The sequence below is a fragment of the Aphidius gifuensis genome, linkage group LG3 (genome assembly GCF_014905175.1).
Source record: "Aphidius gifuensis isolate YNYX2018 linkage group LG3, ASM1490517v1, whole genome shotgun sequence".
Taxonomy (NCBI): domain Eukaryota; kingdom Metazoa; phylum Arthropoda; class Insecta; order Hymenoptera; family Braconidae; genus Aphidius; species Aphidius gifuensis.
In genome coordinates, this window is record NC_057790.1 from 22,968,388 (window position 1) to 22,987,690 (window position 19,303).

General features: G+C 26.6%; 1 protein-coding gene and 1 long non-coding RNA gene across 5 annotated transcripts in view; one reads left to right on the forward strand and one right to left on the reverse strand.

The window, feature by feature from the left end:
* The window catches only part of LOC122852995, a 126,933-nt gene that overhangs the window by 85,224 nt on the left and 22,406 nt on the right, over positions 1–19,303 (forward strand). Inside the window, exon 7 of the long non-coding RNA XR_006373880.1 lies at positions 11,634–11,696. This is a non-coding gene — a long non-coding RNA (uncharacterized LOC122852995). The remainder of the gene's footprint in view (positions 1–11,633; positions 11,697–19,303) is intronic.
* The window catches only part of LOC122852965 (nucleolysin TIAR-like), a 201,718-nt gene that overhangs the window by 79,031 nt on the left and 103,384 nt on the right, over positions 1–19,303 (reverse strand). For all 4 annotated transcript variants that reach the window (XM_044153123.1, XM_044153121.1, XM_044153119.1 and 1 more), the window contains one exon: positions 15,481–15,538. In XM_044153123.1, the coding sequence (XP_044009058.1) occupies positions 15,481–15,538 (58 nt within the window). The remainder of the gene's footprint in view (positions 1–15,480; positions 15,539–19,303) is intronic.

Consider the following 19,303-nt stretch of genomic DNA (forward strand, 5'->3'; position numbering starts at 1 on the left):
CATCAAAAACAAAGTCTCTTTTTCCCGTGTATATATCTATACAAAACTTTCAAGTCTCGAATTTAGTCACGAATAGGAGTCTCTACTTTGTTCCCATGGGTAGATCGAAATTTCTACTGGGAAAAGTAAGATTTATAGTGTCAAAAAGTAAACAAAGTGTGATAAGAAAAGTAGCTTGAGGGAGAAAAAAAAAAATGAAAAATAAAAAAAAATAAAACGAGCATAAGATAATATATATATTATATGTACAATGTTTCGCATAACTTTCATGTTTGAGTGCACACACTGCGAATTGAGTGAGCTGGCTATAATACATATATATATATAAGAAAAGTAACAAAGTCCTACATGAGAGTAAAATGCCTTGAGCAATGTTTTGCTTATGGAGAACATAATGCATTTGAGATGCAGAGGCTATACATACGAGAAAAGTGGAAAAGACGTAAAAAAAAAAAGGTAAAGGTATATAGTGCGCACGTTTAGTGAGGTCACAAATGGTTGAAGGTGGTTGGATGGTTATAAGGCTGCTGGGTTAGTTGGTTGGATGGTTTGTTGTTGGTAGTACATGAAATGTTCCAGAAGATATAGATGAAAAAGACCAGTCAGCTTAGGCTACCACACAAGTTGCCAGAGGCTTTCTGAGCTCTTCTCTATATCTGCCTATAGCAATTTTCCCAACGGGTTGGTACTTTTGCAACTGCTTTTGCCATGCCTCAACCTATATATATTTATACATCTTACTTACTCACTTACTCATTCACTCACTCTATTATTTACCCACAAAGCCCGTAGAGAGGTTAATTAATTAAATGCTTTTTTTTTTTTGTTATATTTTTTTCAACCTACTGAACCCTCAAGCAGCCTTAGCGCTCTGTCCTCCTTTTCTGTTCCTTCAAGGTGAACTTGTATTCTAATTTTGTATATTATATATATATGTATAAACAGATTAAGCCTTGCGGCTTGTTTGTTTGTTATTCTACTGAATCTTGTTAATTGATAATCATTTATGTATATACATCAGTTATATACACTATTGACCCGCGAGACAAATTTCAAACTTTATCAAATATTGCCAACAGGATTAACTTTACAATGCATATTTCCATGTAATTTAATTTTAAATAAAATGAATATAATTAATTCGTTTTTGTGGGTGTATGTTTTATGTACATACATATTTTAATAAAACAATAATATATTAAATGCATTATATTGTTTTTCATTTTACCGTTATTGTTGTATTATTACAATTATTATTTTATGGTTAATATTTGGCTCGTTGCACATTTCTTGATATGGGCTGTTTTCAAATATGTGTATGTATAAACTGAACAGCGAACAATGTCCCAACGGCACATTTGTGTGACGCTAACCTGAACAAATAACGAAAAATATATATATTCAAAAACTAAGCATAGAATTTCAACTTCTCTCATCGAGTAACACTGCAGGAGGTTTTCAATTTACCTGGAGTGATAGAGAAAAATAATATACATGGACTATGACGGTAACATATGAGAAATAACATGGAAAAATAATTTTGTGATAACCAGAAATGTTTCCGAGTGTATGCTCAAGTTGCTTGATTGTTTTGTAACTACAATATAAAACAAGTCAAAAAAAAAAAAAAAATTAAAAAACACAATAATAATGGAAAAAAAAAAAATATCCTCCTGTATTTGTTTAATCTCGTTTTATTTATTTATTTATTTTTTTTAATAAATAAAACATTTCTATAGATCTTGATCGAATTTGTTTGTTTATTTTATATTTTTTTTCTATCAAATAATTTTCATTAAACCGAGCGTCGTGTGATAATAATCAAGTAAATTTTGAATGAATTTATTGATGAAATTTTATGGAGTCATTGAAGCATTTAAAAATTTGAGGCAATATTCATGTATATATGGATCAGTGGACTGATAATTTACAATCATCCACTTAGTTATGCGTGGCATAAGGTTTATTGGTATTTATTATTAAATATGTCACATTGTTCTTGTTCAATTACCTTCGTTGACATAAATAATATTTTGTTGACAATTTTAGTGTTTCTGAATATGACGACATATTGCAAAATAAAAATAAACTTATAAAACATAAAATTGTATGAATAATGTGAATGATATAAAATCAAAAAAAATAAAACAAATACATATTTTTTTTATATAGTCAAAAAAAAATAAAAATAATACAAAAGTTGGGTTTGTCTGTCGCAGAAAAATGTTGCAATAGATTGTAGTATTCCAACTGGTCGCATCCATTTGGAACTCACCCCGATTCTCGTTGACGCAGTAGCGGAAATGTGCTGTGAAATATTTAGCCAAGTCTCTCGATTTCTCCTCATTCCTCAACCACTCTTCTCTTATATATATATATTTACTATTATATAATTTTTTTTCTGTTTTTACTATTTTATATATCTCCTACCCTTCTCAATTTCCTGGCGCACTACATCTACATCCGTTCTTTGCATTATTAAATACACAACATGGCCTCTCGATATCCTGATTTTATGGGATATTCGTGAATCAAATAACTTCAACTTCAATGTGAAAGATGAATTTTTTTTCTATCTAATCCAGCCAACTCACCATGATGTTTTATATACATATATTTTGCAAATTCATATCTTAAATATATTTTTCATTTATTTACAGTATTTTTTTATTTTTACTCTTGGGTTTTTATTTTTTATCTTTTATTTTTTGTAAATTATTATAGTATGGCTTTTATTACCCTTAGATGCATTTGTTGGGTATGAGTATGTATTTTTTTTTTTTTTGTTGTATCTATTACAAGTAATGTAAGCACCTTAATAATATTACATGCCAACGTGAGTAGAATAATAACTATATTGGATACGCCATTATGCACTATTACAAAAGTCATCGTAACTTTATACTCAATATAAATTTATAAAATTTACTCATTTTATATTATATAAAATGTTTAAAAGATATGATGCTATACATTACCGACATAGTAATTTACATTAACTATGATAATAATCATATAAATTTCATAATCACCACATTGCATGATTGATTATATTCTTATCAAGAATATATCAAAGAAAATAAATTTAATTAATTAAATTATTTCGTTTTTCCTCTTACAATAATAGGCTATTTGAATTATATCAGGGTGCGTGAGATGTCGGCACACATTTTGGCTATACTACTTGTACAATTAAATTTTCCACTCATTTTGATTCAATTAATTTTATATGTATACTATATGTATGAAATAATGTATACGTTTAAATTAGTAGTATTATAATTATTATAATTTATAATAATAATTATAATAATAATTTTTTTTTTAACCCTGGCATGACTTTTGTATATTTTTTTTTCGTTTCTTACATTTTTTTTTTACATTTATTTTTAGTTTTTTCACAATGTTGACCTTTTTCTCATAAAATATTCAATCCATCAAGCTTGAGGGTATGGAAAGAATAAAAAAAAACAGCGATTGGCTAACCGCTAACAATGTATATACACATTCACACAACATTTTAACTCTGTTATTTAACACTTGGTGCCTTTATTTCCATGACCACTCTTGTTCTTAACATTTTGACCTCACCCAGTGAGATTGGCTTTCATTTTTAAAGGATTTTAATACTTCAAAAATAGAGTTTTTATGCGTTTCAACGAAATATAACATGAACGTGTACATACTTGAAGTAAAATCGAATTTACCAACTTGACTATGTAATAAATATACACACACATAGCTTTACAGTTTTCGTAATTTGATTTATGATTTAATTAAAAAGGATTCGGAATTTTTTATTAACCCTTAAAATCTGGTCATTTGTGTAAAAGATTTTTATTAATTTGACTTATTTATTTGTTTTTTTTTTTTTATTGGTATATATATTTATTTTCTTTCTTCATTTTATGACATCAGTTGTGTTTGAAATTTTGTCACGTTTCTTGTGAAATTGGCAGAAGGTTGCTAGAAGATAGTGAACTAAGATCACATACGTGGCCGATTGTTATCATTTCTCAATGTTAATATAATAAACGCTATATCTGATAAGAGAATCACTACAACTGTATATTGAAATTTTACCACAGGGCACACGCCAAGTACACGTATACAACGTATGTACTAGCAACGTTTGAAATTCAACTGTTGAAAAGCATATATATTTTGAAAGTTTGAAAAAAAATGTTCTCGATGTATTTTATTCTTCTTTTTTATACTGAGAATTGGTACATCAAATTTTAAATTCATTCGGTTGATGTCCATTCTTCAAGCACAGGTTAATAAAATAAACTTTTTTAGTACAGGTATATACATTTTTTACAATTGATATTTTAAATTTTTTATTCAAATAGCCGAGTATGTTTTGAGTATATTTTACGTAAAATTTATATTGAAAAAGAAATGAAAAAAAAAATAACAAATAACAATGAAAATGTGTAATTGAAAAACAAAAAGTTGAAAAAAAAATTGACGGTATTGATAGAAAAAACTTTTAACTCAATTTTCACATATTGGATTATTGGAAAATTTTATTTTTCCTTCTGTTTTATTTTCTGTTATTTTTTTATTTTTTGTCAAATAGGTATTTGTTTGTTTTTTTATTTTTTCTTTATATTCGTTTAAACAATTTTATAGTGAGTCATTGAGTTACCTAAAAAATTTGGTGATTTTAGAAGCACGTATTCTAAAAGTGTGTGTAAACTTTTTGAAATTTAATCATGATAAAGTTGACTGAAAAATTATTCCATGAGTCAATTTGCTTGACATTTAAATAATCATAGAAAGAAAAATTTCTCTGTGTAATTTTGGCTTTATTTTTATATATATTCAGTATAAAAAAAATGTTGATTATCTATTTTTGCGTAATAAAAAAATTGAAATATTTATGTGGCTAAAATAGCATACACAATTTTTCAATATTACTAAGTTATATTAATTGTAATAATATTATTTTTTTTTAAAAGGCATTTCATTTATTTTCATGTACCCTGTCAAGTTTTTTGATAAAACATTAATATTACTATAAAATAAAAATATTCGCGTTAAACCATGTAAAAATAAAAAGCTCATTTATTTATGAACAATAACATCAAAAATGTATTTTTTGTTTTCATCGAAATAAATAAAATAATTCAAATTAATTCATAAAAGTATATAAATTTCAATTATAATTGTATACATTATTAAAAAACATAATTTTATTTAATAACTATGAAATGTTTTTTTTAAATAATTTAAAAAATTTAAAGGCTAAAATAATTTGGCAATAATTCTGGAAATATAAATTTGAAAAAAAAAATAATATTAAAAGACACAATATCTGGCGATCTTATGCAGTAATATAATTCTTACTAAATCGCTAAAATAAAATTAATCTTCCGAAACAAATAATAATGATAATTTAAGTGCATTCTTCGACAATCAGAAATTATGGGTCTCAAAATGTTGCTTTGAAATTTATTAAATTCGATAAAAAAAAAAAGAAAACTACCCCGGTTTTTTAGTATTTCTTATTTTAAATACAGCCCTATTATTTATTGAAAGAAAATTTATTTCTTTTTTAAAAAAAAAAAATTATATATCTCTAAATTGTTCATTCAAAATATTTTTTATCATATTATATGTTTGTTATAATTTAATAAAATACTGAAAAAAAAACATAACAGGATTTGTCATATTCCAAGAGTTGGCTAATAAATTACAATATGTCACGCGAACAAATGTTACATTATAATTGAAATGAAATACTGATGTGAGGTGTGGCTTACCTTTAGCATGGTCGTCTTATACTATTTATTAAACATAGTACAAATACAAAATACACACACACACACACATATTGCACATATTTATTTTTTTTAATTTTCTACCTTTGCATTGTTTTGTTTTGAAAATATATATATATAAATATTGCGTGGTTATAAAGCTCGAGGGGAAGTGACAATGCGGCAACCAAGCTTGGTTTTCGGCTCCAAAAACAGTAATATACATAATTAAACATACGTGACTTATCTGTTGAAAAAACCTCGTGTTCAACACCATCCCTCTGTGTTTCTATTGGCGTGCTGTTTCTACCACAAAGCCTGGATCACAACGATATATATAAACAAAGCACGTGCTTCTCTGCAGATATTCTACGCTTGTTTTATTTTTTTAAGTGATTTTTTTATGGCCGAGGTTCTCTCTTTCTCTTTTTGTTTTATGCTTTTTCTTTATTTTAATTTGTCTTTCAAATTAAAATTATTTACGATATTTATTTTAATTTTTAAATTTTTTTCACTATTTTATAATTTTTTTCATACACAAATTAACATGCAATATATACAAATCCAAGCGTGCATTAAAAAAATATTTATCATCTTCATATATAGTATATAGTGGTGCACGGATGGTATGCATAATTTATTAAAAAATAAAAATTCAAACAGTTATATATGTGATATAAACTCGCATGTCGCATGTCTCGCAATACACAGAGTTCAAAAGTCCGAAAGTCATTCGACGCTACAATTTTTTCTCATTGTCGAGCTAATATGTATAATATGTATTTGTATGCATGTTTTATTTGAAAAAAAAAATATATATATAATAATAAAAATGTATATAAATAAAAAAAAAAAAAAATAAAAATATAGTTTTGGTTGAGCGTTTCACAAATCCAGTGAAAAAAAGCTTGTGTATATCTCGACCAGTATATTTCAACATGACATGAGTTTGTATGACAAATTATAACCGATGTTATGAATATGATATGCAAAATGTGGTCCATTTATTTATCATATGAAATTTGATGATTCATCGTATTTTTAAAATATTTAAATATAATTTAGATTATTTAGCATTGATCATCAACCAAAACAACTATAAATTATTAATAAAAAAATTTTTTTTATTTATTTATTTCAATGAAATTTAATGCATAATGTATTTATAATATAAATATCCATATTAAATTTCATATATGATAAATAATAAAATTTTATTTTTCCAATTTTATTATTTATTTAATTAATATTATTATTTTTTTTATTCAAATATTTTTATTCGTATTAATTATTATTATTATTTGGAAAAATGAAAAATATTTTAAATTTAAAAAATATATCCACAATACTGTTGAGGGAAAAAAGAAAAAAAGGAAATACAATTTTTGTCAAAGATAATTGTCACCCAGCAATGACGATGTCAGCTTTCATTCCCTTCTTCGAAATTCGTCACATAAATAAAAAAAAAATACAAATAAAAATAAAATTTTGAACGAGTAAACGTCACGCGAACGCGTGCAAATGCTTTACCTATGCAACATACATATACGTGACTATAATACCAAGTAAAAAGTTACCCAACTTATGTAGGCCCATACATATTTCTACCCCTTGCCCTTCTGCACCTCAAAAGTCATAGAAATTGATATATCAGTATGAGCGACATACGCTTACGATGAAGTCAACTGTCAATCACTAAATATGAAATATTTTATAAATGATTTTGAACACATATTTTTTTTTAATTCAAACATCAATTCATATGTAACAGAAAAAAAATAAAATTGATTTAACAATCAATTGGCTAAAAAATAAATACTATAAAGTAAAATAATTTTTATTTAATCAATAATTATTAATGTTCATTATGAAAATAATTAAAAAATTGTTTGATTCAAAGGTAAAATGAAATAATGAAGCACAGGTGCTTGCAAGCTTTGATAGATATTTAAAATTTTTTACTTTGCTTTGAAAGCTTGATGTTGTTATTAAAGGTCGTTGGTCATCCTTTGTTTTATCATCATCAAAAAGTGTATATTTGCATAAACAAATGAAAGGCAAATAGGTAAAAACACGATGATGATTTTCTACTTGGACTGTTTAAATATTACACATATAATATATACTAATTTGTATATTTATCAAACTGATTGTATGTGTATATATTCACATGCTTTTCAGTACACGCAATAAAGCAATTTACAAGATTCCATGTATCTATAAAAACACTGTCTGTATTATTTATTTTTTATTTTATTTTTTTTTCTAAATTCAATATTATATTTGTACAGTGTTCTTCTATAATTTGCATTGACAATATCATCAATATCGGACAACTTCAGATGTTTACATAGTTATTTGTTTGATATAATATCAGCCAAAGTATTTATTTTTCACTTGACTGAATATTGGTTATTAAATGTGTGCAATTCAAAGGTTATTTTAATGAAATAAACGTAGTTTAGTTTGCATGCATGTCCATAAACATGTGTAATAAATTTGATAAATATGTATATCGACATTTTCATACATATTTCTCATTAAGATTTTCATGAGTATATTTTTAAAAAAATTCTTGTACACTTAATTAACGTGTAATCCTATAAGCCACTAATAGTCGACATTCTAAAAATATACAAAGAAAAAAATAAATAAATAAAAGAAAAATGTATAATGGTAAAGACCGTTGGTTGGGAAAAAAAAAAAAATAATAGTATTTACATACGAAAGCAAGTTATTTTTTATTTTTATTTTGTGGTTTTAAACTCAACGACTTGTCTAGATCCTTAATTTTGTAATACGAATATACTCCTCTTTGCTGGATATTTTATTTTCTTTATGTTTTTTATTTTTTTTAAATTTAATTTTATACATACATAATAAACTTTCATGTAAATTAGCTCTATGTGTGCATATTAAAACTCTTGCAGATATTTTATTTATATATGTGTATATGTTGAGTTTTATATAAACGTTAGTTGGGATAGGTTGAGTCTGGAGAAACCAAGCATAATACAGCCCCAGTCTAAGTACAGTCTGTAATTATGAAATAACCCCCAGACCCTCTTTACGCTTCTATTATCATAGCTCTTTACGCTTGGACAACGTAACCACGAGACATTTTTCCATTCTAGCGCGTTCGCGATGGTCATCAATGTAAGAAAAAAAAAGAAAATAATGAAAAAAAAATATTAAAGGCCTAGAGTGCAGCAGCAGTTCTTTGCACTTTGCTTGTTTATTATAATAAGTTTTTATCAATATAATATACCCCACAAAAAAATCATAAAATATATACAGTCTATAAATGACGTGGTATAAAAATAAAACAGTCAATATGCTTTTAGTTTTAAGACAAATATAATAAATTATTTTTGAATAAATAAAAATTAGAGAAAAATATAAAAATGATTATTTAGGAATTTGGTTGGAAAAGACATGATAACGTCCACACCCTCTCTACCCAGTTTGTTTGCGTGTTTACCCGAGTCTGCGCTGAAATAAGTACAACTGATCGCATCGCGTTTACTCACTCTTTTTGAACATCCTGTACAAACACAAATATATACGTAGGCTATATAGAGGTGGCTAGAAGTGAAAAGAGGGTCAAAGAAAATAAAAGTAATAATAAAAAAAATAAAAATCTTATAGTCAATATACATTTAAATTATGCTGGCACTTGTGCGTGATATAATTTATTAGTTTATCACTTGTTGATGTCCCTTATAATATAATACAGTAAACAAAAAAACAAAAAACTAATAAATAAAATTATAAAGATATTATAAATATACTATCCTTGAATAAAATTAATGAAATAATTAAAACAGTACATGGCCAAGTTGTACTAGGATTATTTTCATAAAAGACAAATGAATTTAATAAGCTCAAAATATTTAACACTGTATTGAATTTTCTGAAAATTTGTGTGTTGACTCTTTCTCTCTGTGTATATATTATGAGTCACTTTGTTAAGGGTGGCATATGGCAAAAAGATACTTTATTAAAATAATCAAGTTAATAAAAAAAATAAAATAACAACAAAGATGTCAGCTATAAATTATAGTTTTATATATATATAAAACTTTTTACTATCAGCATATTCCATGCGAGTTTTTTTTTTTTTTTTTTAAATCGACATCAATTATGTATATTGTAGAATACACATAGAATTTAAAACAAAAAAATAAACAAATAAAATAAATATGTATAATAAAAAGCAAAGTATATAAACTGTTTTAATTGTTGCATATATTAAAGTAGAATTGCTAGATAAAATGTTGACAAGGATCACAAAGTAGAGCATGGTTTAGTTGAGCTGAATCAAATAAATAAATAGATGAATAGAAAGTTTGGTTGGTTGGTTGGTTGTCGCAGCAATACTTCATACAAGGTAACCATAACCACCACCATGCAAAATGCGGGATACCAAAAGCTTCCAAGCATATGCATTCGAGCTTTCATAGAGTCATGTGGATACCAACTGATCCTATTTTATCTATATGTATATATTTATCACGTATACATATAAATACAGATATTCGTATATTTTAATAATTTGCATGCATAGATTTTTTTTTTTATTTTTATTTTTATCGGTATTAAATTTTGTGAATGCACTATAATAATGTTGTTTTAAAATTCCATTTTTTAACATACACCAAATTGTGATTTTACATATTAAATATGAGTTCAAATGCAATGTAATTCTCAGAAAAAAAATTTCAAAGCTTTATTATTAATTATTTTATATTATTAATTTAAAAGCTTTACTATTATTTTTATATGTTTAATAATTTTAATAGTTAAAATTTTTTTTTTTATTATTATTTTTCAATTTAAAGTGCTTATGGAAATTTTTTTAACATAAAAACTAATGAAAATTCATTGAATGTTTGATGTTTTATCATGAAAAATATTTAATACTAATGTAAAATTATTTTTATTGAAAAAAAAATAATAAAAAATGAAAAAAATTAATTTTTTTGATATGAATAATAAAAGATAATTGAGATAGATAATATTATATTTAGAATGAGAATGTTAATAAATACGTGGTACAGTATAGAATGATATAACAAAATAGCAAATCGGCAAGCCTGAATAATAAACATGTATATATATATTAGTGCGGAGAACCTCAGGGGTTTCAAGCAAGTCAAGAGTGGTTAGTCGTTGCACGCTCGGCAAGCCACGTGTATATTGGTACACTTTATATATATATATATAAGCATATACGTAAATTTATTTGTATATACATATAGTGTGTGTGTGTGTTTATCTACTTTGTCTTTAGTAAGACCAAGAGAGAGGTCAGCTTATTCACGCTACCTGAGTTATCACACACAAGAGAATTGACGATGGTGCTCGGTCTGAAAATCGCTTCACCGCCTTCAAACTCACCCATACTATTATTCAAGTCTGTTTGGTTCTTGAACAACAACAGAGAGCCACTGTCGTTCTCTTCAGGGACCACTGAGAAAATGTATAATCCTTGGTCACTAGGTAACCCATAAAAAAATAATGAAATTTATATATGCTTGGCTGTTTATACACTCGGTAAAAAATATTTTCTATACTAAAAATAAAAGTTGTGAAATTCCGTTTCATTTGATAAACAATACCGTTTATTTTTTCTCTTAGTCTTTCTTATCAGCGTCGTTACTATTGTCAAATATAGCAGTTGTTTAAAATTAGATAAAATCACGTAAAACAAAAGCTCACGTCTCAAAAATGTCTTACGATTCTTGTATTGTTGAATAACTCTGTAGTTTAATTAATTACAAGATTTAAAATATAATGGAAAAGCTCAGTATTAGCTTAAATATATAAGTGTATTTTTTTAATTTGATTTTTTAATTTTTGATGCAGATGACACGATGATGACAAGCTGACGACATCAATATTGAGCTTTTATTACCAACTGCAGTAAGGGTAAGTTAAGAGTATATTTTTTGCAAAATTTTTGAGTCATTCAACTGGCGTTTAGTTGTGCATGAAGCTAATTATTTTTTTTCGTTACAAAAAAAATCCTTTATTCACTTTTCGATTGATCTTTTTGAAGCCATTGGTAAATTTGACAATTTTCATTTATTTTTTTTGTTCATCTTAAGTCTCTTGACATCAGTCTGATTTCATTAAAATTCAACTAGTACATGTATATATATTTTTCAAAGAATATGGCTTATCATAGCAACTTAAAAGTACTACTTAAACTTGATTAAAGCCTTGGATTTTTCAATCGACAAAGAATGTCAAAGAGCAGCATGACAATTGTGATAATAATGATTTTCCAAGATTATAATATAAAATTTTTAATATCTACCTTTGATGAAACTACAAATTGATTAAAAAAATATACACAATACATTTAGTATATATAGTTGTTTGTGAAGCTTTAAATTAAATTAAATCATTGAAAAAAAAATTAAATAAAAAAGTAAAAAATTCAATGAGTTTGTATGTGTGCCCATTGTAAGTACAAAATAAATATATATAGATTATAGATAAATTGAAATAAGCATTTTATTGAATTGTCGTAAAATATATATTGTTTGGACAGGTGTTGTATGTGTGTGTGTGTATGTGTTTGTGATTCGATTTCTGTCGAAGTGACAAGCGATTCTCCAAGTGACACAAAGCTGGCAGGACCAGGTTGTCTAGAGAGGTGTATTCGTCAAGCCTGAACCCCAATGTGTATATATACGTGGTTTACCGATTCGCCGCGTTGCCACAAATGCCATCGGCAGCCTTTACCACACCGTAACCACTACTATTACAAGCATTGCCGATGCATTGGTCAAGAGAGAGAAACAGATTGAGAGTGTGAGAGAGAGAGAGGAATGAACCAGGTGGGAAAACTGGATGGTTTTATCAGACAACCTATATATGACAAAGAGAATACCCGATCAACTAGTTCTATCCTTTATCCTATTTCTCGCTTCATCTGTCCGTGTTTTCATTGTCGTTCGTTGTGGTTCGTATTATTGTTGTTGTTGTTCTTGTTGTCGGTGTCGTCGACGTCGTCATCGTGGTTGTTGTTATTCGTATATTCCAATTTCTCTTTCTATTTATTAATGTCATATCCTACCTTATATTTTTCACTTATAAACACAGATAGTTTGAAAAAAATTACCATTACTTTTCAAACCCACAATAAAAATTTAAAAGAATTTAAAAAAAAAAAAAAACTATTTACTCCACTATGTAACACCCAGTAGGCACCATCTGTACGACTTTAATAGCTATAATCATTTTTTTTTTTTTACTATCTTCTAACTGTAAAAAAAAAAAAAAAAAAAAACACTATTACGAGTACGCGTCTGTTGAATGAAATTTTTTTTAAATTAAAATTTAACGCAGATTGTTAATAATTATAGTTCATTTAATTTTGAAAAAAAAGAGATAATAATATTTTTATTTTATAAATGATTATTAAAAAAGGTGGTGTTTAAATTGTTTATAAATTTACTATTAAAAAAAAATATGCACAATCTAGTTTATAAATTTGTAAAAGGTGTTATCGAAATTCGGCTTGTCTACTTATATGCACAATGTTTCAGAAAAACCTTATTTGTTTTCTTGTATCATATTCAAGCATAAAAAATAGGTTTACCCCAACAAGCATTCCCCCAAATAATTCTCTACTATATCATGAACAATATATTTTATCAGAAAATAAAATAAAATATATGTGTGTATTTATAATTTACATAAATATATAACAAGTAAAAAAAAAATATAGATAAAAATTAAATTCAAAAAATTCCAATGTATTTTATATACGTTATACTATTGTCGATCTCGAGAGCTAAAAGACAAGTAACACAGGTGCACGTTTCAGGAGTTTACGACCACCCAACCCCAAGTTGCATCGAAAAAAACTTGAGTACTCAGCTTTTTTTAAGAAAAAACAATTTTCCAAGTTTACACGAGAAAAACTTGTTGGGCGCCTGTATGTGGTGGATGTTAAATTTTTTTTTTTCATTATTATTATTAATACTATTTTATTTATTATTTTTCAATTTTTATTTCATTTTGTTTCATTTATTTTTGAGCTTTTTTTGAATTGCACAGTACTATTTGTTGTAGAATGCGCATTATTGACGTACACTGTGTAAATAAAAAAAATAAAAAATTTCCATGATAAACAGTGATATACTTATGCATACGATAAATGCGAATTTATGGTATATATATTCCGACAATAATTTATAAAAAAATAACCATAATATAAGTAGAAAAAAAAATGAATAAAAATACAACAATAAACGACTCAAGACATATTTTTGAAATAAAATAAAAATACACGTTTTCGTTTAGCATTTGTCAGTTGCATTCTCTTGCCCATTGGATAAGGTAGATGGAAAAAAGATGTAGACAAGTGAAGAAGAAAACAATAAAAAACAAAAAAAATAGATATATACATAAAGAAAAGTCTGAAACGATTTTCACTACTGCTACCATAACTATAGTTGTTTTAAAGAGGGTAGAAGGAGAAGAATCCGAGGATCGGGTCCCATGTGCCTGTCACGCTTTTACAAGTCTATAAAAAAAAGGAATTTCAGACTGAGTTAAATATTGCTACCACCACCTAGTGAATTTCAAGCATCGTATAACACCAAGTCGCGAATTTATTTTTCGCGATTTGATGTTAGTTTATACAATGTACATTGTAAAAAAAAAATAAACAAAATTAAATTTTGTTTCTGGTCCATATTACAGTTTATTTATATACACACTTAATCAATATTTCATTTACAATTTTTGAATTCATGTAATAAAAATAAGAAGTCAAATTGTATATATATTCTGGAAAAACAAAAAAAAATTTATTAAAAAAAATAAAAAAGGATAATAATAATAATAATGAAACAAGTAATCCTTTATGGTTTATTCAATTGTTCCATTTAAAAAAAAAGAAAAATCGATCGACACTCAAACACAAGTTTCAATGTATATCCACACTTTTGTCCAACTGACAATTGTGTTGAAAAAAATAAAAAAATATGAAATAAAATATAAAGACAAAATAGTGTAAAGGAGATAACTGTGTCTTGAGTGTTCTGTTAAACCGAGACAAGTGGAAGCGACCGAGTGAAATGAAAAAAATTGACGATTCAAAAATATATATATGTAAAATAAAAAGGGTAAAATAATAGTAATAATAATAATAATAATTCGAAGAAATATCTAGGAAAAAATGAGTCAATTATAATGTGTGTATAAGTTATATATAGATATATTGATTTATTGGGATAAATTGTAACGCCAAACGATGCAAATTGTTCAAATGTGTACACAATAGTATGTCTATCTGAGTATTTATTTATAGTATACAAGAGTGTAGATTCGGTAAAGTGGATGGCACCACAGAGACTCTAGAGCAAACCAAGAGCCTAGTTGCATCGATGTTGCCTCTTGGGTCTGCGTGCCTTTATGTATCGAGTAGATACTAACCAATGAGAAATTACAATCCGTTCAAATTACACTTCGAACAACGTGGTTACGTAAGATCCTGTTGAACGTTTAACATCCCCAAGAGAATCTCAACAAATTCACCTCAACATGGACACTGTCCAGATGGGAATAACTTCCACTTAATAAATTTATTCATTTATTTCTTAGCTTGTTTATTATAGCTACTTGTTGATATTTATTTATACCATTTATTTATATATTGATACAAATATTTATATAAATAATTATGTGTACTTACTGCTAGTATCCTGCTTCGGTTGGCTTCCCGGTGACGTTGCCCAGTTGACTTTCATTTCCTGTAACAAAGTAAAATAAGAAAAAAAAATTGAATAAATAAATAAATAAATATATAGGCTTTTAGGATCTGCTCAAATCTCATGGTTTACGAGTTGGAGAGATTTTCAAAAATACACAAAGAAAATAATAAGGAAGCTTATCTCATCCGGTTTTGTACGCCTGGCGCCTAGGATTTTATTGAAGTATAGGATTGTATATGGGAGATGTGTGTTCGATCGAAAAAGAAGAAAATAAAAAAAAAAAGAAAAAAAAAGTGCCTCAAGAATCAGAGACAGCAGCCGATCGAACCGATGGTAAGGCGCTTATAAAGGAACCTTATAGTCTTTCATCTAAATCTGCGAGTTCGTGACTTTCTACATCGAGGTTTTTACTTTTTTTTTTTTTTTCTTCATCATACAGATATACAAACACACAACTACATATGTATTTTTATTTTTTATTTTTTGCTACCTTTATCTCTGCCTCAATTTATCTGTAAATTGATCAAATAACTTTAACAAAACAAATAATAAAAATAATAATAAATATATATAAAGAATGAAGTGAAATAAATTTTTTTTTTTATTTTTTTTTGAAAAAGTTATAAAGTAATAATTATTAGGACGACGGCATATGAGTATGATGTTTAAGATATAGTGTACTACAGGGTACATCAGGTCAGGCCCGCAGCACGTCCGCAGCAATTTGCAACTTTTAATAGTTTACCAAGGCGGCCCAGTTGTCTGTGAGACTAACGGATGCACCAGAAAAATATAACTTTTTATTTTCTAGTTTTTTAATAGTTAATTCTCACGCGCATATATTTTTTTATTTTTTTATTATTTTCTTTTTTGTTTCTATACCTTGTCATAATTATATATTAAGGAGTCAAGTTTCGCTCTATGATTCTTTCAACCCCGACTACCTGCTGTATACAGTTATACATTTATATTACATCACACATAAACCATATCTTGTTAATAAAATTATTTACACTTTATTATCTTTTCTATTCTTTTAGTTTTCTTCTTCGGATATTTTGATAAAAAATAAATGAAAATATTATATTAAAAGAAAACAAGTGTAATAAACGTGTCTTGAACATTCTGGGAAAATAATTTTCATTTCTTTTTTTTCCAGTTATAGTTTTTTTTAGAAAAATAATAAATTTTACTTTTTAAAAATGTTATATAATTAATTGATAGTTAAAGGGTTATATCTCATAAAATTAATTTTTACATTTAAAACAATTATTTCACGTCCGACTGTAAAAATACTTTTGTGAATAATTTACATTGAATTGAAAATTGATGATTTAAAATAACTTATAGTTAACTTAAAATCATTCAAAGTTAACTGGGCATTAGAATAGCCAGTGTCTAATCTTTCGATCAATATAGCATAAAATTTTTTCAACACAGTTTTTCCAATAGGTATAATTTATATTGAACAAAAAGTCACGTATATTGCTCGGTAAAATTGAACACAGTAGAGGTTAGATGAATTTTCAAAACCCAAACTACCACAGTGAAAATCTCAGTGTATAAACTATCGTTTGGTCAAACCAAATGATATTTATTGTCCTATTATCTATATTGATACTAGCTGGCTAGCAGGTAGTATCTCATATAAGTACGTTTAATGGCACAAGACCGCATCAGTTTCAACGAAAATGACTGACCAAGAGTATATCCCGATCCTTTCGAACAAGATCCTTATTCTGATAGAGTAATAACTGCATCGTTCGCCATTTTATATCATTATTCATTTTTTTTATATTTTTTATTTTCAAATACAACACGATTTTATACTTTATTTCATGATATACTTTCAATTATTAAATGCCTCGTTTTAAACTTATATCACTGATTAATAATTTATTTTTATTGGAAAATTCCAATAGAGCTATTTATCATGCAAAGTATACATTTAATTAAAGAAAAAAAAAATATGAAATTTCTACTAAATGAAAGCTAGATTAAATATACCTATACATATAACGTGGAATGAGTTATTATGTTGAAATTTTTCGCTTGATTGGCAAAGTCAGTATAATAGGGTAATATATATTTTTTTTTTTTAAACATCTTTAAGCAAAGCTAGATAGTGGTTTTTAGAGGCAATATGTACCCAAGCAAGACGTTCAATGAATTCAGTATTATGTGATACAATATCCACAGAATATACGATCTAGATTGAGTCTGTTATTAAATGAAGGGAGAAAAAAAAAATAAAGAAAAAAAATTTTAATATAGTGATAAGGTTAAAAAATGAAATCTCAGTACAACGAAGAAAATGTATTCTTTTTATCAATAATAATTTTTTATGTATAGTGGGTTTTTTTTTCTTATTTTTATATATTTTTTATTTAATTTAAAAATTTTTCGTTTGTCTAGTGACAGTGATAAAAGAGAATGAGTGTGAAATTAGATGATGACCTGTGGTGTAAAATATTTTGATCATAGTTCAAAAGACATTGACAATGTTGAAAATAGTTGTGGGCAATTCTCGATGAGAGTAAAAGGCAATAGAGCATAAAGGATATTTAGATGACAAGGATCTAAGGCGATGAAACGTGGTGAGAAATTGGTACTGTGTGTGAGACGAAAATTCCAAATGTACGAAAGCACGTACATGTATGTGCGACTAATCGACAACCTTGCCGCACGTGAAAGCTTCCTGCTTTAAGCAAGGTTATATTGAGCATCATCTTTTGTAGTTATATGTATATCTATTGTGTGTATATCTATGTTAGTCTTTACTGACTCCCTCGAGGAATTTCTTCCCTTGAAGTGGCTGCTTGTTTCGCGAAACATTTGAAACTCGTGACCCTTGGGGTCATAGTTGAGCTTCTACTCACTCCAACTATCAACTTGAAAACTATGACGACAACATGACGTGCCTCTGAACATGCATTATATTCATCTCTACATGGCCATTTTTATTTTGCTCTTCATTATTTTATTTTTTTTTGTTTGTAAAGAATGTTAGTTTTTCTAGTTTTTTGTTTCAATTTCAGAGTTACTGGCTATTCAATTTTTCAATATTTTTTTTTTTTTTTTAGAGAATTTAATTCGTTTTTTTTTTTACAAATTCTCTGTAAAAAATTTCCAGGTTTCCAATTTATATATTATTTTTATTTTTAGATTGGCTGACTATTCAATTTTTATACTACTTACGAAATTTTAGTCTTACTAATTTATGATTAAATTTATTTCTTTTAAATACACAATTTTTTTGTTGGTAATTTAGATGTGTCAATTAATTTTTTGGTTGGCTGACTATTTAATTTTTATACTACTTATTAAACTACCACTCTACTCTTACTCATTTATAATCAAATTTTTTTTACCAATCCTTATGTTGTATTTGTAAGTTGGTAATTTAAATGTATCAATTAATTTTCTTAGGTGGCTGACTATTTGATTTTCATACTACTTCAATTTTGAGTGATTTGTTATATTGTTATTTTTTAATTCTTTTCTAGAGGAGATACAAGGTTATCTCAAGTTACGTTATTTTATTATTTTATTTTATTTTTAACTATTTCAAGCTATTCTTTACATACTTGGTTTTATCTTTTATTCCTGACAACTTTTATCACCTCTGACTGAAGAATCGACAAATTCTTCTTGTCGATATTCAAATTCCAATGCTACATACGTTTGATATAACTATATTTTTATCTCATTCTTTCAACGACTTTGATCTCGCTCGAGAACAATTACATTCTTTCACTCGTGTTATCCTCGTTGGAATCCCTTTTTTCATTGTATAACGTTGAC